The 22,753-nt window shown below is 45.4% G+C and overlaps 1 protein-coding gene across 8 annotated transcripts in view; it reads left to right on the top strand.

Moving 5' to 3' along the window:
• WDR59 (WD repeat domain 59) overlaps positions 1–22,753 on the top strand; it is an 85,747-nt gene that overhangs the window by 29,512 nt on the left and 33,482 nt on the right. For 7 of the 8 annotated variants that reach the window (XM_042918191.1, XM_042918189.1, XM_042918188.1 and 4 more), the window contains 8 exons: positions 1,451–1,488; positions 5,352–5,440; positions 8,996–9,112; positions 13,187–13,264; positions 15,434–15,590; positions 18,835–18,914; positions 20,099–20,231; positions 20,367–20,491. In XM_042918191.1, coding sequence (XP_042774125.1) covers positions 1,451–1,488; positions 5,352–5,440; positions 8,996–9,112; positions 13,187–13,264; positions 15,434–15,590; positions 18,835–18,914; positions 20,099–20,231; positions 20,367–20,491 — 817 coding nt within the window. The remainder of the gene's footprint in view (positions 1–1,450; positions 1,489–5,351; positions 5,441–8,995; positions 9,113–13,186; positions 13,265–15,433; positions 15,591–18,834; positions 18,915–20,098; positions 20,232–20,366; positions 20,492–22,753) is intronic. The other variant, XM_042918193.1, reaches the window with a different exon arrangement.

Here is a 22,753-nt window from a genome sequence, read left to right as displayed (position 1 = left end):
TGTCTGTCCCCCTTCTCCCTTTGTAGAGCGAGGCTCCCTTTGCCTTAACAATTCGAAGTGACTAACTGGAGGGCGTGGTCTGTAGAGTCCCCCAGACGGGACCCTCTCTCCCCTCAGCGGACTGCTCTGCTCCCAATGGCAGTGGCTCTGTGATGGTTTGCACTGAGAGGTGGACAGATCAGGGAAAGGGAGTCCGAGAGGGTGTGCGCAGCGGACTTCACCTGCATCCGGGACACTGCCTTGGTGGTGATCAGTCTAACGGCAGCACCAGAGTGGGGACGGAGCGCTAAACCCAGGGGAAATGGGAGGGAGGCGCTTTTAAATAAACAAAACCCCAGGGAGTTAGGAGGCAAGGTTAGAGTATTCCTCATTTACATGAAATCGTTGTTTTCATAATTTAAGGATTAAAAAATGCTGAACAGATGATGCCTTTTCAAGCTTTCTGGATTAGTAAGCCTGAGCCACGGATTGGCCGTCCGAACCCTCTGGCCCTGGGTTGGTGCCCTGTTCTGTCACTTTACCATTTGGTGGAGAAGTTGCCCTCTGGCTTTGTGGTGAACCCAGGAATCTCTCTCTTTCCAGGAGTCTCCCGTTGTATCCAGGAGTAGGGTTTTTGTTTTGTTTTTGTTTTGAATTGTGGTTGAAAAACCCAAAACATGAAATAAACCATCTTCACCATTTTTAAGTGTGTGGTTCTGTTAAATATATTCACGTTGTGCAGCGGATCCCCGGAACTTTCTCCTCTTACCAAGCTAACACTCTGCTCATTAAGCACCTTCCCACTTTCTGTTCCTATGGTTTTGGCTACTTTAGATCCTTCAGACAAGTGGGAGTGGAGTCATGCAGTGCTTGTCTTTTTGGCACTGACTTACTTGACTTAACGCCATGACCTCAAGGCTCATCCATGTTGTAGCGTGTGACAGGATTTCCTTCCGTCAGAAGGCTGGCTAATATTCCGTCGTGTGGCTGGACCACATTTTGTCGATCCACTCGTCTGTCAGCGGACACTTGGGTTTCCACCTCTTAGCGACTGTGATTATCAGAGTAGCTTCTGACTTCACCTTTGAAGTGCTGCTGGGAAGGTTCTCGCAGAGTTATGCCTCCATGACTGTTGCTTCATTGCCACTGGGAGAAATGACGCCAGGAAGGGCTTCTTATGGCTTCCTCCACCCCTACGATCAGGGTCACGCCGGCCACGCTGAATCACATAGTTCGTTTTCTGTGGCTGCAGCTATGTGATTTGAAATTTCGTCTCAGCCTCATTTGAGGCAGATGAGAAAGTTTGTCCCCGAAGGGAGACACTTTACACTTGCTTCTAAGGCCCTCACGTTCCCTACGAGCTCCAAATACCCACTGAAAGGAGAGTGGAGAAATGCGTGCAGAGGGTGAAAAGTACGGGTGGATGGTGGCCTATGAATCGGGCATTTGATTTCTGACTTTTCTGTTTCAGAGACACAAGGAAGCCTACCGTTGCGCTCTCTGCTGTAGGTGAGTGTATACTTCCCCCACCCCCACGGGGACTGCCCCCTGCCCACACCCTGGCCGGTGGGGTTGTGAGTCTCTCATGGCAAGGGGCTTGCTTTAGGCTGCTCTCGGAAGTTACAGTCAGGACTGCTGAGCGCGCTCAGGGGCTTATTTCGGGATTCAAGGACAGGAGCTGAAATAGTTTGTTTTTAAACTTTTTATTTATTAAAAAACATTTTTTTAATGTTTATTATTTTTTTTAATGTTTACTTACTTTTGAGACAGAGCATGAATGGGGGAGGGTCAGAGAGAGGGAGACACAGAATCTGAAACAGGCTCCAGGCTCTGAGCTGTCAGCACAGAGCCTGACGCGGGGCTCGAACTCACGGACCACGAGATCACGACCTGAGCCGAAGTTGGACGCTTAACCGACTGAACCACCCAGGCGCCCCTTAATGTTTATTTTTAAGAGAGAGAGAGGGACAGACACAGAGTGAGAGTAGGGGTGGGGCAGAGAGAGAGGGAGACACAGAATCTGAAGCAGGTCCAGGCTTTGAGCTGTCAGCACAGAGCCCAGTGCAGGGCTTGAACCCAAGAGCCGTGAGATCCTGACCTGAGCCAAAGTCAGACGCTTAACCGACTGAGCCACCCAGGCGCCCCTGGGTGCATATAAAAATAGAAGAAAACGAACTGCCTTGTGTTCATGATCCAGCTTCCATAGTTGTCCCTGTCTAGCCAGTCTTATTTCATCTTTACTCCTACCTACTGCCCTGCCCCCCACTCCCATCTTCTCTGGAATTATTTTGAAGTATGTCGGTGTTCTATCATTTCCTCAACAAATATTTCAGTCAGTAATACTTCTACAAGAGAAGAATCCTCTATGGAAATGTAACCACAATATTATGAACAGACCTCTAAAAATGTTAATGGTGGCTCTTTAATATCAAATATTTAAGCAGTATTGATTTCCCTAATAGTCTCAGTTGTTGTTTTGTTGTGTTTTTTTTGTTTGTTTTTACAAATTATTTAAATCAGAATCCAAATAGAGAACATACTTATAATGGTTGATGGAATTCTCATCTTTTGTGATTGGTAGGTTTCTTCCCCTTCTCCTTTTTGGTTTGTTTTTCTTTTCCTGAGGTTTATTTATTGGAGAAACCAGGTTTGTCCTGCAGTTTTCCCACAATCTAGATTATTCTGATTGTGTCCCCTTGTTGTCATGTAATATGGATGTCCTGAAACTTTGAAACTACTTTCTGGTCTACCTGTTTTCATTGCTCAGTTGGAATGGATTGTTTTTGAAATTCTGCTTTGGGTCCATTGTGGGGCATTCCCACTGATTCCTGAGAGTAGAATTTGGGCACAGAACTGGTTATATCACAGCAATGAAGGTCAGTCATCAGTATTGTATTTTGGCATCCTTGTTAAAAACATACGTCACCTATCTCTTAAATCCTGCTCCTTGGTATCTGTTTGTTACATTTGAATTTACACGTGGTATTTGCTCCAAAATGATTATGTGATATTTTTTTCTTCCACATCTCCATGCCTCATCATTTAAAGACATTGAACATCACACCTGTATTAAGCAGGTGGATTATCTGTTTTGTGAAGTTAGGGACCACATCTCTTTTATTCAGTGCTGTAGCCCAAGGTCAGCATTTGTGCCTGACTCAAGGAGATGCTCCGTAAATGTTTGTTAAATGGCATGGGAGTCAAGCCCCTGTGCCTCTGTGCTAAGTGCTTAATAAATCTGTTGATTTGGGCCACCCCCACCCCCACCACCTCAACCTTTAGGCAGTTATGGTCTGAGACATATGATGGGGCACAGACATGGTTGCAGAAGACATCCAACTGAATGAAAACACAAATGGCCTATAAATGCCTCAGTTGCTCCCCCGGGATTTTGTTGCTTCTACTTAAAGGTTTCTAAGTTAGGTTGGTTTTAGAGGAGCTCCCAAAAGAAAGTTCTTTTTTTCAACCCACTCCTTCTGATTGCTTTCTTTTCTGTTCTGAGTCCTCTAAAGAATAGAGGTAGGGAGTCTTCTTTCTTTTTTGCAGGGTAGCAAAGATTTCTCAGGGTAGCAAAGAGGAGAAAAGAGGCAAATGAGAAGCTGTGGATTTTTGGAAGCTGCTTGATCTACCATTCCCTGAGAGGTTCAGCCTTGGCTAGTATGGCTTCCCAGAGGCCATGGTTCCTATCTCTCCATGAGCACGTTGTTTATACCTTTGGGGTAGGGAGTAAGCAAGAGCATGTGTGTATTCAAGAGTATTCTCTGTCTGAGGACACCTGTGGTCTGGGACCTCTGTTTGACTCTGTTGTCATGAGCCTAGTAAAACAGGTTGAATTAGGCGGTTCCCAGAGCCCTTTGGAAGGCTTCATGGTCTGATGGACCCCTGCACTGGGGAAAGTCTTCAAGTAATTCTATCATGAGGAAATGGGACAGACCCTTCTTACTCACCTTCTCCTTGAGCTGATACCTTTTCTTGCTAAGAAACTGTGTCTCCTAAGTAGTGTACTACCTTCCTCCTTTAGGGGTCTCCACTATTTATTCTTCAGTGACTTAAGATGTCCTGTGTCTCAGGCAAAAAAAACAACAAACAAACAAAGACTGTCCCCAGAACCAGGCAGAGGTAATTTCTGAACACCAATTCAGTTTTGTAATAGATTCTCAGTCCTTGCTCTGTTGGTGTCACTCTAGACCTCGTGGTTCAGGTTGCTTTCCAAAGCCCTGGATTCCCTATGGTGTCCCCATTAGTAAACAGCACCCCAAAGGAAGAAATATTATGTGTTGTCTGAGCGAGGACAAGAAGAGATGGGAAGCAGAGCTGTCGTGTTGTTCTGGTTTAACTTAATTAACTTGGTTATTTTATTTTTTAAACTTCATTCATCTTGAGACAAAGAGTGAGAGAAAGCAGGGGAGGAGCAGAAAGAGGGAGAGACAGAATCCCAAGTAGGCTCCGCGCTGTCAGCAAATAGCCTGACACAGGGCTTGAACTCATGAACTGTAAGATCATGACCTGAGCCGAGATCATGACCTGAGCTGAGATCAAGGGTGGGATGCTTAAGCAACTGAGCCACCCAGGCACCCCAACTTGGTTATTTTTAAGAGTCCACGAGAAGTGCTGATATGTCCCGGTTTTCGACAGACCTCAACCCCTCTGGCATTTTACACTATGCCTCCTCTCTTAAATAGCTCCTTTGTTATTGTTGTTACTTCTTTGTGTTGGCAGAGTGGGGAAAGGACTCAGTTCACGGTGCCAGGGACGTTCCCTTTCCCTGACCTAATGCGGGGCCACTGACCACGTGTAGCCGCCGATGGGAGAAGAGAGCGTAGGAGGGGGGTGGTACGCATACCCTTCTGAGGGCAGAATTGAGCAACACGGAGGCTTATTCTTCAGCTGAGGAACCTTTGTTTCTCCAAGACTGCCCTCCTAAATAGGCGAGGAGGTGAGCAAGTAAGTGGGAAGGAGCAGGCGTTGAGCTGAGGCTCTTCTGGGTAGGTGCTCCAGGTTGGTCGTCGGGGATGATGAAGAGCCAGGTCGTGTGCTGAGTAGTCAGTTTCCAGCCAACAGAGCCATGTTGAACTGCTGCTCATGAGAAACTATGTTTCCCTGCTGCTTCTGTGCCGAGGTAACCTGTAGAGTTTTTTCCTAAGTCAGATTGTTTCCTCCGTTAGGTGCCTCTGATCCTGTTCCAATGTGTTAATTCATTTATTTTTTGGCTTCATTTTCTCTTTAATGGAGGAGCTGGTGCAGTCCTAGAAACTTGAAGGGTTCTGTTCTCATTCAGCCAGAACTCGTTATCCAGCCCCCCTGGACACACTCCACTCTGGTTCCAGAGGAGTTGACGGCAGCAGCTTTCTTCCCCTGATTTTTCTTTCCAGCGGGTGCCTCACAGGTCAAATGGAATAAAAAAAATGCTAATTGCCTCGCCACCAGTCATGATGGGGACGTGCGGATATGGGACAAGCGGGTGAGTAATCTCTTCCCTCCCACCCCAGGTGGTCTTTAGTCCCTCGCAGCGGGAATGAAGAGGATGTTGTGAGTAGCAGGACTTGTGTTGAGAAGCCAGGGTGTCCTCTGCAGTGTGGCATATTGCCATTTTAAGGTCACAGTGCCAGATGACATTTGCTTCGTGATCAAATTGATGTTGAAGGAAGATAGAGAATATTCCGATCAGTGGTTAAGCAAATGAACTAGGCCTGACCTAAGTGAGGGCCCCATTTTGCTGCCTCCTAATTATGATGTCAGGTGAGCCACTCCACTACTCCAAGCCTCAGTTACCTCGTCTTCAAAATGAAGATAATCATAGCGAATGGGTCACTGAGGAGGTCGAGCCTGGGAACCAGACACTGTTCTAGAATGGTCAGCAGGCTTCTTATCCCTGCCCCAGATTGCGAAGTGCAAACTAGCTGTTCTAGGACATATTCCATCCTGAGTATTTCTGGTATAAATCACTGAGGCGAGGTACGTGGTGTGCTCAGATCCTCCCTTAGACGTCTAGCTGTCCTTTCAGCCTCCAAAGAGCCTGCAGAGCCCGGATTCTCCCCGCACAGCCCATGTAACTGACGGGCAGGGAAGAGGGGCAGGGTCCCGGGCAGCTGCCATCACGGAGAGTCTGTTCGGAGTTTGGTTTGTTGGTATCGGAGAGGACAATGACTCGGGGAAAGGCCCCCCGAACTTACCTGCCGGATGATTGGGTAGTAATGCACAGAGCAGTCGACTTCTTTCTGTAAGATCTGGGGTGTCCTACTGCTTCCTGCTTCCTGCTTTCTGGAGCTGGAGGCTAGAGCTCCTCAGCCTCCGGGGAGCACCCACTTGTCGTTTTCCCGAAACCATCAGCCTGGGTGCTGACTGTCCAGTCTCAGCGTGGCCCTGGCAGCCTCGTCCCTTCCCTCGTGGCAGGGAGGTGGTCATGTGGTTGGGGAGAGGGGAAGGAGATGAAGCGGAGACGCGGAGTCTGCCGCGTTCGGTGCCAGGACCTGCTGGGGCAGCGTGTGCCGCCGAAGCCCTCTGCCTTAGGTGGCTCTCAGGTGAGCAGGTGAGTCCGTAAGTAGAGGTGGCCAGGTGCATCTTCTATGTGTTAGTTTTTGTCTGTGTCCCTTTGTCCAGTCTGGTGAGAGCCATTCGCCCCTCTCATTATTTCTTAAATTGGCGACTGGTTTTATTCCTTTCATCATTAGCATAGCACTTAAGCATAGTAAATGGTTTAAATAAAATATTTGGTTAATTTGTAGAGCGTATACATTTGCTTTAGAATGTTTTCAGGCCGTAGGCAAGATAAACCATTTGGTATTCAGCCATAAACCCTGTCAGTACTTGTTTTCCAGACTAGCATTGGAAAACTAGCTTGTTTTCCAGACCAGCATTGTTCTTTGTCTTTCAGAGATCGACTGCCGAACTGTTCCTTTCTAGCCTTCTGACTGTTGCACTAACAATCCTGACTTCCCTCAGCTTTTTTATCTGTTTTGTTTAAAGGGTTTTAACCTTGTTTTGTTCCATTAATACTTAAGACTTTTGCTCACATGGATTGTAAAACTTGTAGGTCATATTCTTACTTTTCTGGCACTTTCCCATGTCAAAGCAGCACTGATGGTACCAGGCATCAGAGCCTTAGAAAAGTGCAGTATCAGTGGGAATGTTGGATTTCGTTCACACACCCAGATGACTGATAATAGTAACATTTTCTAATCCTTCATTATGCACAGGCATTGTTCTAAGAACTCTCTATATGACTAGCCTTTAAAATAAGTGGTTTTTATCCCCATTTTACAGACGGGTAAACTGAAGCATGGTATGTTGTCAAGATTTAAACTCAGGGAGGCCTGATTCTGGAGACTGCTCTTAACCTCATAGACCAACACTAATTATAGAAGTAATAGATGCTCTTTGTAGGAAATATAAAAGGAAAAATAAAAATCATTTATAGACCTATTACTCAGAGGCAAGTGCTAACATTTTGGTGTTTTCTTACGCTTTTTTTTTCAATATATGAAATTTATTGTCAAATTGGTTTCCATACAACACCCAGTGCTCATCCCAAAAGGTGCCCTCCTCAGTACCCATCACCCACCCTCCCCTCCCTCCCAGCCCCCATCAACCCTCAGTTCTCAGTTTTTAAGAGTCTCTTATGCTTTGGCTCTCTCCCACTCACGCTTTTTTTTTTTTTTTAAATGTTTTTTTATCTTGAGAGAGAGAGAGCAAGCGTGAGCAGGAGGAAGGGCAAAGAAAAGAGAGACAGAATCCGAAGCGGGCCCGACAGTGTCACTGTGGAGCCTGACGTGGGGTTCAACCCCACAAAACGTGAGATCATGACCAGAGCTGAAACCAAAAGTCAGACGCTCAACCGACCGAGCCACCCAAGTGCCCCTGTACTTTTTTCATTTAACGTTACAACACATGCATTTTCCCTGTGCTATAATCCCTAAGTAGAACATTTAGTGGCTATATCATATGGGATCAGATAACTAGTCCATAATTGACTCTAAAATTTAATTATTCCCCACTTACTATTTGTGTTGTTTCTGGTTTTCTGGTAGCCCAGATAATACCAAGATGAACATCTTTTGTTATCTAAAGCTTTTTGTGAAATGAAATACTCTCTTAAGAAAGGAAAATTTGAAGTTGGTTGATAAAAATTGTCAGTTTTTTGCCAGAAGGTTGTGCTATTTGGTATAAATAGCAGCAGTGACAAATGCAGCCTTGTCAGCATTGAGTGTTATTTACATATGTCTTCTAATTCGATAGCTTAGTAATATTTTATTTTATTTAAAAAATTTTTAATGTTTATTTTTGAGAGAGAGACAGACAAAGCATGAGCAGGGGAGGGGTCAAGAGAGAGAGAGAGAGGAAGAAAGGGAGACACAGAATCTGAAGCAGGCTCCAGGCTCTGAGCTATCAGCACAGAGCCTGATGAGGGGCTCAAACTCATGAACTCGGAGATGATGACCTGAGCTGACATCAGACACTTCACCAACTAAGCCACCCAGGCGCCCTGTAAAGTCTTACTTTAATGTATATTTCTGAGGTTTCCTTCTGCCTTTGTCTTATATAAGCTTATTAATCATGTATTGTTTTCTTTTGCAATGTGTGTTTGTTCTCTTGGGTCTTGGTGCTCGATTACTTAAATTTGGTGGTTTTACCTCCAGGATCGTGGGATGGGGTGGTCTGTTTGCATGTCACAGCCCTTCTCCTTGAGTGATAGTGAGGAAGGGGGGCCGATACTGCAGTCTGTCCTATTTGGGGGAAGAGCACACACCGCCTTGTGTCCTTCATTAAAACTACGCATGGCGACGGAGCAGAAAGAAATCTGGCTCACAGGCCCATATGCCAAGCATGCGTGAAGGAGAGCTGGATAAGTCTTTTTCTGTTTGTTTGTTTTAAGCAAAACAAAGTGGAGTTTAAGGATAGAGAGAGGATCTGGTAATACTCTTGTGTGCCCCCGCTGCCCATGTAACAGTCCGTTACATGGTAGACCCTCAACGAGTGATTTGTAAATCGACAACACTCGGTGCTGATCCTGTTGTAGAAACCCAGCACCGCAGTGGAGTACCTCGCGGCCCACCTCTCCAAAATCCATGGCCTGGACTGGCACCCAGACATCGAGCACATTCTTGCTACCTCCAGCCAAGACAACTCTGTCAAGGTGAGTGATCCACTGGGACAGTTGGGGTTCCGTGTGTGGGAGGCACCAGATTTCGTAACAGCACTTTCTTTGGAAAGAAAGCTACAATAAGTGAGCACAGTGTGTGTGTTTTAGGGGTGCACGGGCACGTAAACCTGGTTACGTAGGCCAGTAGGAATGATGGGGTAGCGTATCTCTGTTGCGGCTCCTGGGATTTGTTTAGACGGTTTCTTCTTTCCCTTTGTGAAAGGGAGTCAGAGACTAAAGCATTTAGAAAGGAAAAGCTTATTTGCAAAGAAGTTGTCAAGAAGTCAGCTTTCAGAAAAAAAAAAAAAAAACAAACCAAAAGCAAAGCAAACCAAAAAACCACACCAGATGTATATAAGTGAAGGAGAAAAGCCCCCAACATTGTTAAGGTTATCGAGTTTGTGGTTCGTCTCCCTGGGGTGGAAAAATAGCAATTTTCTCACAAGATGATCATGTCTGCAAAAGTTAGGACATCTTTAGTCATCAGCACCGCAAAAAGTCGGGAGCAGAGTTGCTCTACTAGATTCTGTAACTTGCTGGAAATGCTTGAGGGTTTATGTGTTTCAGTGACCCTCGTGTTTGTGGTTTATCGTGGAGTGTGACGTTTTGTGTTGTTTGCTCCTCTCCCGACTGTGGGGTATGCTGTGTTTACGAAGTTGCAGGGCACAGAGTCAGCCTCGTTCCACACGTGCTCCTTGAGCTCAGGTCCCTGTCTGGAAGGACAGAGATTTGACCACAGTAGTTTACTTAGCAGTTTTGCGATTCAGCATCATCGATTTAACGCTCTGTTTACATAGGCTCCCGTACCACGTCTTCCTGCGGTGTGGTCAGCAAAACTAGATTCAGACACTACGGCCTAAAAAGTTAACTTCTGCCTTGAGGATTGTCAATCCCTTTGGGTTGGAATTTACTTTTACGTGCCACAGCGGGGTTTTGTTGGTTTGCTTGTTTTGGATTTGGGTTTTTGTCACCTTGTCGCCCAAGTTCAGAACCCAGAAACCATCCAGTTCACCCCCTCCTCTTTCCTCAAGTTTGTCGCCGTTCAGTGACGTCTTTCCCACCTGTGAGGCTGGGATTCCATAGGTATTAAAGCAGGTGACTGGCCGGTTTCCACCTGTGAGATTCAGCCCCTGTTCCTTACTTGTAGGCTTAGCCTACGTATTAAATGAGATTTTTTGACATGGTATTTGATGTATTCCACTATATCCTGGTGGGTGGAAAGCAGTTTTTATTGAATGTAAATAAATAGCATAATTGTAGAAAGTGTAGGAGTTTAGAGGCACTTTGCATAATATTCAACCGTTATTTTTAATAATTTGTAGATAAGGGTCAGTATGTCTTTTTTTTCCCTACATAATCATTTTCTTAAGTTTACCTTAAGAAATATTAGCTTATAATTATAGTAATTTTTATTATATTTTTATTTTCTGAATTCTAAGGGGTGCACTGGAACAAGGTGCCATTGAATGAATGTTTCACTCGAGTTAGGAAATTGTTAAACTGTAAAACTGTTGAATTGAGGCTTAGAACTAGATCGAAAAGAAAGAAAAGTATTTTTCTTTTATGGCTATTAGAATTAGAACATTAAGGAAATAAAAATAAAAGTAGAACATGACCACAATGAAATGACTTCATACCAGGTTAGGTGGTTGCTTTTTTTCCTGAACTTGAGCTGAGCAGTCTGTTTTACAACATTGCCTTCTTTAGACAAAGTGTCCTGGAAATCCAGACACGGTTCCTTGGTACATCCTGACAGGTGTGTGTCTGCCCATGGGTCAGGGTCACCTTACTGAGAGAGTCTTGTACCCATGACGCTGTTCAAGAATGTGATTCTTTCTTGCCTGAGGCTCTTCTGATATTTCTTCAGAAGCCTTCCTTTCTGATCTGTAGCTCATAGCAAAGGCCCTTTGGCAAGTAAGAGAAAAGCAGAAATCACCTATGAAGGGGAGGATGGCATGGCTCTGGTTCTTATAGTGACCAGTCTGTCACATTGAAACAGACCAAAGTCCTCCACTCACATGCAATATGTAATCATTCCATAAGACTGTCAGTGGTTGCCTTGAGAATAAGATCGTGTTCTGGTGAGTGAGGATTTGGTCAAATCCCCAGGGTCCTCTACCTTGTCCCCTAAGTTATATAATCCTTTTTAAAAAAAGGATTACTTTTGTTAACAGTTACTGTGACAGTCTGTAAATGCGCATGAATATGCTTCTGTCCGACATGACAAGTAACCAGTTGCCAAAATGTATTCATAATACTAATGTTTTACTTGTATGTAATTAGCTTAGGGAGACTGAATTTTTTTATTTGCTTGTTTTTCACATATGGGAGACTTGGTAACAGGAAAGCATTCATAAAGTGTTGAGCTAATTAAAAATCCGAAGAATGCCAAGCAGACCTAATGATGTCTCGTTTCCCTTCTTTTACGAGTTGAGGGAGCAAGTTCCCTGTGGCCATCTGGGAAATGCTGAGGCAGTTTAGCTGGAAAAGACATCTTAAAAATTTTATTATCTTGAATATGGAGCCCGAATTTGACAAAAATAAAGCGTTGTCAGAAGGAACAAGAATTGCTTTATGTGATTCCTTTAGAGCCACACTCTCCCCGAACCCCTGATTTCTAGCAACCGTTGTTGTGTTCTCTATCACTGCAGTTTAGTCTTTTTGAGAATGTCATTTAAATGGATACATTCAGTATCTTACTTTCTGAGTTGGCTTCTTTCGCCCAGCATAGTGCCTTCAAGATTCATCCAAATTGTTTTCAAAATCGATAGATCATAGACTTTTTATTGACGAGCAGTAATCCACTATATGGATATACTGCTACAGTTTATTTTCTCTTGACCCATTGAAGGACATTGATGGGGCTGTTCCCAGCTTTTGGTGATTATGAATAGAGCTTCTATAAACATTCGTGTATCGATTTTTCTGGGAATGGACCGTTTCCATTTTCCAGGACAAATACACAGGAGTTGAGATCACTGGGTCAGTGGTATGTGCTCATTTACTTTTTAAGAAACTGCCAAACTGTTTTCCAGAATGGCTTCTGTCATCTATTTTTTTTTTTTTTTAGTGTTTTATTTATTTTTGAGAGAGACCAAGCAGGGGAGGTGCAGAGAGAGAGGGCGTCATCTATTTTTAAAAATAATTTCTTAGTGGGGCGTCTGGGTGGCTCAGTTGGTTAAGCGTCCGACTTCACCTCAGGTCACGATCTCACTGTTGGTGAGTTTGAGGCCCGTGTCGGGCTCTGTGCTGACAGCTCAGAGCCTGGAGCCTGCTTCGGATTCTGTGTCTCCCTCTCTCCATGCCCCTTCCCTGCTTACGTTCTGTCTCTCTCTCTCTCAAAAATAAATAAACATTAAAAAAAATTTTTTTTTAAGAGAAAATAATTTCTTAGTACTTGAGTAATTCAGAGTCTCACTCTCGGTCCTCCTGCCTTTTGTGCTCTGCCATTTCCTGCTTTCATGACAAATGTTCAAGCTCTAAGTGTAGTTGTCCCATCATGGAAAACACAGGCAGCTCAGGCAGAGTGTGTCTGGCTTACCTTCATATGTTCCGCGGCCTCAAGTTCCGCGTGTTCCGGGGCGGTGGCGGAGCGGGTGTGACCTTGCACAAGTTAGACTGTTCAGTAATTTAGCTTCTTCATTTGAAAAAGAGATGAATAACACCCGTTATTTGGTTGTAAAGATTAAACGGGATACAGAGCTGAAAGCTCTAAACTCTGGAATGCAGTGAGTAGTCAATACATCAGCCTAGTTCCTAGTTACGTTACCCTACACGGTGGAAACGCGATGTGGCGTGAAAACATGTCATTCTTACCTTTCAATTACAGGGCTGTTTAGTAGGCAGGCTGATGATGGTGATCTGCGCCCCGGGGCCAGTCCTCCTGGAGTCCGGAAATACCCCGGGAATGTTTGTAAATGGGAGACGGAGGGTTGTGTCTCTGCCACGGTCCCAGGGCCGGGGGGCTGCGTGGAACACACCGAGGACAGAGCGAAGCTGGGCTCGTTTCGGTTGTCGAGTCTTTTGATGGCGTTTAGTCCACCCATTATCCTGCTCTCTTTCTTCCAGTTCTGGGACTACCGCCAGCCTCGGAAATACCTCAGTATTCTCCCTTGCCAGGTGCCCGTCTGGAAGGCCAGATACACGGTGAGTGGGACACCCCACCTCCTGCTGGGGAGCTTCACCTTGGTGTTCCAGATGCGGGGGGTGGGGTGGGGCGAGGGCCACGAGGGCCATTTTCTCTTACTTTCTCTGTGGGGCAGTTTTCACTTCCTGTCCTGGTTGAGGGGTGGGGGCACAGGCGGTCATGATGGCATAAAAGCTGCCAGGTATTTAAAAACTGGTGCTTCGAGTGTTGGGGAAGAATCTGCACTAGGATTGCTGGCCACCACCTGGGAAGCCGGGCAGCACGAAGGTGGCCACTAAGGGCAGGGGAAGTGGGGAGATGGAGCCACAGGGTTGAAGCGCTTTCAGTCAGTGGATTTCTTCCCGATGGTGGGAAGAATTCTGGCTTTAGATTCTGACGACCTGGGTTTGGGATCCATCGATGCCATTTAATTTTTCCCCAAGATTTATTGAGGTATAACTGACATATAACATTGTGTCAGTTCAAGGTGTCTGATACACTTATTTATTGCCAGACTACTGGTACCATAGCGTTAGCTAATACCTCTGTCACATCACATAATTACCATTTCTTTTTTGGATTGAGAACATGTGATATTAATCTCTTAGCAACTTTTATGAGTGTAATATGGTATTGTTCACTCCCGTCACCATGCTGTATATTAGATCCAAAACTTACTCGTCTTCTAACTAGAAGTTTCGACTGGAAATTTGACCAGCATGGTCCCCGTTTCCCCCACCCATCAGCCCTTGGCAAACACCATCCTGCTCTCTGTTTCTGTGAATTCAGCCGTCTTAGAGTCCACATGTAAGTGACCTCACCCAGTATTTGTCTTTCTCGGACTTATTTCACTTAGCGTAGTGCCCTCAAGTCCACCCATGTTGTGGCAGATGGCAGATTTCCTTCTTTCTCCTGGCTGAATAGCATTCCGTAGAATGTATCTAACACGTCTTCTTTATCTTTTCATCCATTGATGGACACTTAGGTTGTTTCCGTATCTGGGCTGTTGTGAATAATGTTGCAATGAGCCATTTAATGTGTGTGTGGCCTTGGGCAGGCTACTGGATGCTTTTGAGCAATAGTTTCCTCCTCTGTAGAACATGAATAATAATTTTTACTAGGTCTTCCTTTTTATTATTGTGATAAAATTTACCATTGTAAGATGTTCAATTCAGTGGCATTTAGCACATGCACAATATGACTTTCCTTTTGAAAAATTGTGTGTGAAAATGCTTTGTAAACCATAAAATGCTACAGATGGGGGGGGGGCAGGCTGTTATCAGCCTTCCCACAATTTTTCCCATTGCCGCATTGATAGCTGCTGATCAGATACAATCTCTTGTCCTCAGTGTCAACTTGAAAGGGAGCACAGAGGTGAATAAAGCTGCATTTCTGCATTAGGCTGTCACCCCGAGACTCTGTGGAGCATAGAAGATAATTTAGGGATTAAGTGGCTTTTGCATCTAGGAGTGCTTGTCAAGAAATCAGACATTGTTCTTATGCATTGAAATACTTCTCTGGATTAATATGTTTACTTTAAAAAATAAACAGAGAAGTCCAGGAGTGCTGCCAGGAGGGCAAGTGAAGATAAATGTGCTTTTAGATGACTGTGGTTTATTCCTTAAAGAACAGAGGCCGGTTAGCTACCAAATGGGCCCCTCAGCTCCCTAGCAGATGAGGTGTCGATAAGTAAAACATGTCAGTCCTGAAACTGGAGGGTTTTCCTCTGAAGAGCTGCAGTTTTGGGGCCAGGGAGGTGCTGCCTGATGTGGATGTGTGCTTCCGGTGTGTGTCCACATGGCAAGAATTCTGCTTGCCGCTCTGGGGTTTTCCCCAGGGTGTCTTGCACAGTCGTTCCGGGGAAGCGCCAGGATGCGACACAGTGTTTCATGGTACGCAGCGGTCACAGCCATTTGCTTGTTTCAGAATTTAAAGTTCTCCAAGGATTTGGCTTAGCTTTATTTTTTACCGGCTGTGGTCCTTTCCACGCGAAGAAAAAGTAAAATAAATGCAGAAGGAAAGTAGATGTGATGGGTAACTTACGGTATTGGAAAAAAATCTCCCCCGAGTGGTTGGGATCCCCCCATCGTGTAACTTATTTTCGTTAGGAAAGCATCCCAACTTGGGTAATTCAAGATTCAGCAGCGTCTCCCAGGAATAATCACCTTCTTTTCCCTTTCCTGCCGTAGCCTTTCAGCAATGGACTGGTGACTGTGATGGTTCCCCAGCTGCGGAGGGAAAATAGTCTTCTCTTGTGGAACGTCTTTGACTTGAACACGCCAGTGCATACCTTTGTGGGGCACGATGATGTGGTGCTGGAGTTCCAGTGGAGAAGACAGAAGGAGGGTGAGGGGGAGCCTGATTTCCTCCTGAGCCGTGGTCCACGGCATCTCCAGTCAGGGTTGGCCGTGTGGCCCAGCACGGGCACCTCAGGGCTGGGCTTTAGAAACGAGAGAGTCAGGGGGGTCGCCACCTTTCACGGTAGATGGGTAAGGGGGTGTGCGGCTGTGGTTTCTCTCCCAGGTTTCCTCCTCTTCTCTTATGTTCAGTGTCATCTCTCACCTGTGTGGAGGAGATCCGGAAGAGATTGATAGACTTCCTGTGGGATCATCTCTGGGGCTGAAAAACTCTGGGGTCAGAACCCTCAGAAGTCTGGCATTCGCCCCTTTCCACTCTGTTGAGGAAGGAGACCTGAGGCCGTCATCAGCGCTGCCCACCAAATAACCCTAGTTCTCTTCACGGCACATGGTGGTGTTTTATCTCCCACCTCCCTGAAGATGGGTTTGGCCAAACGTCTTGCTTTACTCGTGAAACGTGAACAAAGACATGCCGTCTCTTCTGGGCTGAAGCATTAACAGCCATTGTGCAATTAACACGCTCTCTTTGTTTCTGCCACAGCAGCTGGCAAGACTCCAGCTGGAGCTGTGCCCGTCGGCAGCAAGGATGAGGTGGGAGTGTAGGAGCAAGATGTCCTTGCTTTAGGCCACTGAGTTTCGGGGATGGTTCTTGAAGCTCCATCTAGCCAGCCCTCACTAATGCAAGGTCAAGTGTAATGGGAATCGCAAGCCCTCGGCCTCCGCTTCTCCACCAGCTCAGTGTGCAAATTTAGTTGCAGCCTCTCTTTTCTTGAGACCTTACTGTCGTGATCTCTAAAGGTTTTATGCAACGGAAGTGGATTTCAAGGTCTTTCCATATGATAGACGGAAAACCAGGCAGTGGAGTGGTTTGGACTGTCCAGAGTCCCGGGAAAGGTCTCTGGTAATCCTGAGATCAGAGCAGTCCTCTTATCCCGCCTTGTTTGTGACTTCGCAAGCCTCTTCCAGGATAGTTTTTGAAGGGACTCTTTTGATCAGCCCCTGAATTTTCCCATCTTTATTTCCCAAATCTCCCTGCTTCTAGAAACATGAGGCTGCTTGGTTTTTATCCCATTAATTTGCATGCATGACTTTGGCTCTCAACTTCCTCTCTTGCATTTCGCCATCGTAAATAGAAGATGTAGTTTCCTCATGGTTTGGCAGGGAGAGGTTTGCCTGTAGTTTTGGATTGGAATGAAAAGGTTTTAGCAACCCATTTTCAGCTATCTGTGTTGTCTGTAAGCCGGCAGGGTGAATTGTGTATGTTGGGACCGTCTAGTCAGTAACGAGATTTTTGAGTACCGGTTACAGGTGCTTTTTTTTTCAAATTCCTTTTTATTGTAAAGTATATCATCTGTCTAGAAAATTGCATGAAACGTGTACATTCTTACAAATTATGAAGTGAAAATGTACATAACTACCACCAGGGTCTAGAAAGAGAACATTGCTAGAACCCCAGAAACTTCTCGATCACAGTGCCCTCCCTTCCCCAGAAGGATACGCTCTCCTAACACTCATGAGAATGATTATTTTTTTAGAGTTTTGCCACCCATTAGTGCATCCCTTGAAATAGTTTCAGCGTGCTTGTCGAACCTTTTATAAGTCTAATCATCCTGCATGTATTCCTGTATTTCACTTCTTTTTCAACTTCAGGCTGCCCCATTTTATTTTTACTGCCATGTCTTCCTAGTCAGTTTTTACTGGTTTAATTTTGGTTTTCACTGCGGTGCAGGGGCCCTTAGAGAGGTAGGAAGAGAATCAGGGTGTTGTAGCCAGGGGAAGAAGATGCTTCATGAAGGAAGCGGCAGTCGCTGGTTGTAGGTGTTGCTGAAGGATGGATGTGCAGAATAAGAGAAAAGCGCTTAATGGTACAAATAGGAGGCCATATGATCATTAAGAGAGGAGTTCCAAAAGCGGATTGAGGATAGAAGCCAGACTACAAGGCAACATGAACAGAGGCAGTAGGGACTGGATTCGTGAAAGAAATTGCCTTCAAAGACAAGGAGCAGACTGAGTTGATGTTAGAGCTGCTGCCCTGTCTCTGAGGGCGAGGAGAAGGTGCAAGAAAGGGAGGGCGTGGGAAAGCAAGGGCCCTGTGGGGGTAGGAGGGAATGGGGGTGAAGGCACTGCTGGAGGAGTTGGGTTTAGAATGGAATCAGGCATAACTTCAGTCAGGGGTATGAAGAGAAGCCAGATGTGGAGACAGACAGTGGCTGACACGAGCAGGAGTCTGTACGAGGGGACTCCTGGCAGGCAGTTATTCAGAAGAGCTGTGTCCTGTGGGGCACGCACAGGGAAATGCTGACTCGTTGAGGAGCGGAGGCCCAACTGAAGGCAGTGACACAGAGAAGGAATTTTTGCCCCTCACCCACCCTGTTAGCTCGGACAGAGTGTGTTCTCTGGTGCCTCCATTTTCCCATCTGTAAAATGAGGGAATTGGATGAAATTAAAATTCTAAAGTCTTCTAAATTCTCGGCTCTCTAAGGATGGCCATAAAGGCGATTCTAGATAGGACCTAATTACTCTGAAATGCCCTGATCTTTCATAAAGCTCTCTAAACCTTTTTAGAATAATTTCCCTTTGACCAGACCTAATATGTGAAAATACAACTCAGGCCATTAAGAACATTCAAGATCGATTATCCATTTTATGAAGAGATGCATCTGTTTGCCAAAAAATTCTTTTCAAACAGTAAGGTGTCATTATGCTTTTAAAGCAATTCATTTCAAAAAATCATATTCATGCTCAGCTCCTCTGGAGCGTGTAAAAGGAGGAACATTTGTGGAGGCGAAAGTTCAGTGTGACGTTAAGTCCCAGCATCCCTTTTCACCTGCTCACCTGCCAGTTATTATTTCGCTTCATTTAAGTTGCTGCTCAAATGCGACTTCCTCAGGGAGCCCTGTCTAAAAATAGCTCTGCCGGCAGTTGTCTTATCCTTTTTTGCAAGAGCGCTATCACTCCCAGACGTTTTATCGCATATTTATCTGTTTGTCTGTTGCCGGCACTGGATTGTGAGCTCTGTAAAGACAGAGGTTGTTGCATTCGCGCCTTTGCCCTAGTATCTAGAACAGTGCCTGGCATATAGGCGTTGGTCAGTAAGTATTTATTGAATGGATGGATGGCCAAACGAAGGGAGGAATCTCGCTCCCCTGCAACTTGTAGCAAAGTTGATGTTGAATCCGCACCCCCCACCCCACCCTCCAAACATTCCAGGATTCTTATTTGGTGATTTCTAGGGTCCAAGGACTACCAACTGGTCACGTGGTCACGGGATCAGACCTTGAGAATGTGGCGGGTGGATTCCCAGATGCAGAGGGTATGTATTCAGCGCGGTTGTGGAGGAGTGTAACCGGGTATGCTGGAAACCTTAAAACAAAACAAAACAAAACCAAGGGTTAGTAGTTGTGGAAGTTAGAGGGTACATGACAGACATTTAATAATACTTGATGGTTGGCTGAGTGGCTTGTATAGGCCACACTGAGGCTTTGCGGTCTCCAAGAGCCAACTTTCGTATCTGGCACTTGTAAGCGTGAAAAGCCTCCGAATGCCTTTTCTCCTGTCTTTTCTCCTGTCCCGGTAGGAGACTGTAGATAGCCTACTGAGCAAATGACCTGTGGGCTTAATTTCTTTCTCTTCTTCTAAATGAGCTAAGAAGTCGAACCTTACACTCTGCAGTGTTCAGAGCCCTTTACATCCATCAGTGGTACCTCTTCTCTGAAGCCTTTTTCAAGGTTTGCCCCACAAGTTCTGTTTCTTCCACGAACCACGGTGGCACCTGGTGTGACCTGCTGCCACGGCCCCTTGCTGTGTTCCCGCCTCAGTGTGGTTCTTTCGTTCAGTGGCCACGCTCCTTAAAGGCAGGAGCCACACCTCCCTTGTATTGCTTCCCCCACAGTGCTCCGTATAGGGTGGATGGAAAATGCTGGCTGAAATTTACAACACCGTGGAGTTGGGTTTTTGGTTTATTGTGTTTTGGGGGTTTTTTTGGTGCTGAAACCTGGGAATGAGAACACGCAACTCCTGCTCTTAGGTTTGTGAGTTCAAGCCCCACATTGGATGTAGAGGTTACTTAAAAACAAACAAACAAATAAAATTTTAAAAAATGTGCAACATTGCTTAGTAAGAAGTCACTCTTGAGCATTTTGGTCAAGTATCATCACCTTACTGCCTTTCAAATATATTTTCTCCAGAAAGTACCATTTATTCATTTTTGGTCTTGGGTTAGCTGAATAACTCCACAAAGGCTTGGAATTTAAAGTATTGTTTTCTGAGGCTTGCATAAAGGATGAACAGGATGAAAAATTTCCATGTAGATAATAGAGCCTATTCTCCTGTGTATTTAACCAGGGGGAGCTGGTGGTGGGTAAAACCTATTTTGATTGTCTCAGTTTTGGGCTGACGTCTTTTAGCCTTCCTGAGTCCCATTTTTAAGTCAGAACCAGACTCGAGGAACATTTCCACTGACTTCCGGAGACCTAGATCTTTTACCCTTTGTTGCAGCTTTGTGCAAATGACATATTAGATGGTGTTGATGAGTTCATTGAGAGCATTTCTCTTCTGCCGGAACCAGAGAAGACCCTTCACACTCAAGATACGGATCACCAGCACAACTCGAGCCATGGGGAGGAAGAAGGTAATTGGTTAAACTGATGTTTTACGTGAGGTGCCCCTCTGTGCATTTCAGTTCTGGCAGGTACCCCAGAACTGCTCTCTGACTCATTTTCAAAAAACATTTGCCAACAACTGGAGACCCTCTCTCTCCTGCTAGTCTTAAAGGAAGACCCCCCAAGCAGTATCCTGGAAGAGAAGAAGTCAGATCAACTGGGACTGCCTCAGACTCTGCAGCAGGAGTTCTCCCTGATCAACGTGCAGATCCGGAATGTCAACGTGGAGGTACTCGGTAGTCTAATGATTGGCTCATGCTTGCAGATGGCACTTTGTGGGAGTGGGGACTGTTTGAGCCAGGATGGTGGCTACAGATAGCTCCGCTGCTCTAACAGGTGTACCTCTCTGCTTGCTTTTTTATTTTCTAGACTTTCTAAGGAAATAGAAGTCTTCCAATGTAAATTATATTCTTACCATACTCTTTTCTCATAAGCTGGACCAAGGAATAAACTGGTGTTCACGTGTCCTGAAATCCTCTTAGATGCTCCAACACTTCATTTTCCCATGTGTGAAGATCCTTAGATCCAGGAAGGCTCCGTGAGTTGGCAAAGGTTCCTGCCATAGTTAATGGCAGAGCTGAGTTTGGCAGCCACGCCTGCCTCCCCAAGGTTCTTTGTGCTCTGCTGTACTACCTGCCCTTAGAGCTGGTCATTTCCTTAATGACTTCAGCTCCTAGTGAGGTCACCAAACCTCTCTGTTCGTCTAACATGTGGAAAGATTTGCTCTTTTCATTTTGGGCGGGTAATGAAATGCTTTCCTTCAGAGAACTGAGTCTGTGAAGAAGGTTTTTTGGGTTTTTTTAATGTTTATTTAATTATTTTGAGAGAGAGGGAGAGACACAGTGCACGTGAGCACAGGGGTGGGGTAAGGGCAGAGAGTGAGGGAGAGAGAATCCCAAGCGGGCTCTGCGATGTGAGCACAGAGCCCAACGCAGGACTCTGTGTCATGAGCTGTGAGATCATGACCTGAGCCAAAATCGGGAGTTGGACGCTTAACCGACTGAGCCGCCCAGGCGCCCCTGTGAAGGAGTTTTGAAGCTTGATTCGTTTCTCTTTTGCCCAGATTCAACAAACGGTAGGCATGGATATGTACCTGTGTGTACATACTTACCTCCTTTGGCCTTTAAAACAACTCTGCAGGGGGGCGCCTGGTGGCTCAGTCGGTTGAGCGTCCGACTTCAGCTCAGGTCATGGTCTCGAGGCTGGTGAGTTGGAGCTCTGCATCAGGCTGGCTCTGTGCTGACAGCTCAGAGCTTGGAGCCTCTTTGGATTCTGTGTCGCCCTCTCTCTCTGCCTCTTCCCTGCTTGAGTTCTGTCTCTCTCTCAAAAATAAATAAACATTAAAAAAATTTAAAAAAAAAAAACAAAAAAACAACAACAACAACTCTGCAGGAGCACCTGGGTGGCTCAGTCAGTTAAGTGTCTGACTTCAGTTCGGGTCATGATCTCGCGGTTCGGAAGTACAAGTCCCGCACGGGGCTCTCTGCTGTCAGCATAGAGCCCGCTTGGGATCCTCTGTTCCCCCTCTCTCTCTGCCCCTGCCCCCTTGTGCTCACTCTCTGTCTCAAAAATAAATAAACAAAAAAATAAATGAAACAACTCTGCAACACGTGCTTTTATCCCCACTTAACAGAAGAGGAAACACACACTAAGAGATGCAATGACTTGTCGGAAGTCAGCAGCTATTTGGTGGAAGAGAGAATATTTGAAATCTGTCCCCAGATTTCCCACCTGTGTTCCTGTTTTTTGCTCTACTCCAGCTGCCTTCTCTGGTTGGCCACACAAGAAATCAAGAGAGAGAAAGAATCCTCTGATTAATTGGCTATCTGTATCGATTCAGATCATACCCCCTTTGTTGAGAACAGTTGAGAAGAGTGTGGATAGCCAAGTGAGTCTCTTTTTAGAAGGAGATCTTGATTCCTTTTCCAGGAGTGCTTTTTTAAAAGTATTGAGATAAAATTCACATGCCATAAAGTTTACCCTTCTAAAGTTTACAGTTTGGTGGTTGTAAACCTCAGTCACAGAGTTATGCAACCATCACCCTTAATTCCAAAGCATTGTCATCGTCCCTAAAAAAATCCCATATCCATTAGCAGTCACTTCTCATTGCCTTCTCCCCCCAGCCTCTGGCGCTGACTAATCAACTTTCTGTCTCTATGGATTTTCCCAGGAGTTCTTTTGAACTTGAGTCAGGTATTTCCATTCTTCCTGCTTTCTTTTCTCGTCTCAAAATAAATATAACAAGTTCCAGTCTACCTCACAGCTTTAGGTTGAACCTTTTTTCGTCAAAATACTTTGCACTTATTAAATCAGTGCTAAAAATGAAACATCTGTCTTGAACACAAGTTGTCTGAATCTTCCAGATTCACTTGTCTTTGGGGAATGCCCCCCTCCGCCCAGTTACCAGGAACCTTGAGCTTGCACTTAGCTTGTTTAAATTCATTTGCGTCTGAAAACGAATGGTGGCCTACCTCCCAAGCGGTTGTCCCTT

The sequence above is a fragment of the Panthera leo genome, chromosome E2 (assembly GCF_018350215.1).
Source record: "Panthera leo isolate Ple1 chromosome E2, P.leo_Ple1_pat1.1, whole genome shotgun sequence".
Lineage (NCBI taxonomy): Eukaryota > Metazoa > Chordata > Mammalia > Carnivora > Felidae > Panthera > Panthera leo.
Note: the sequence above shows the minus strand (reverse complement) of the source record. Positions and strands in the feature narration are given on the sequence as shown.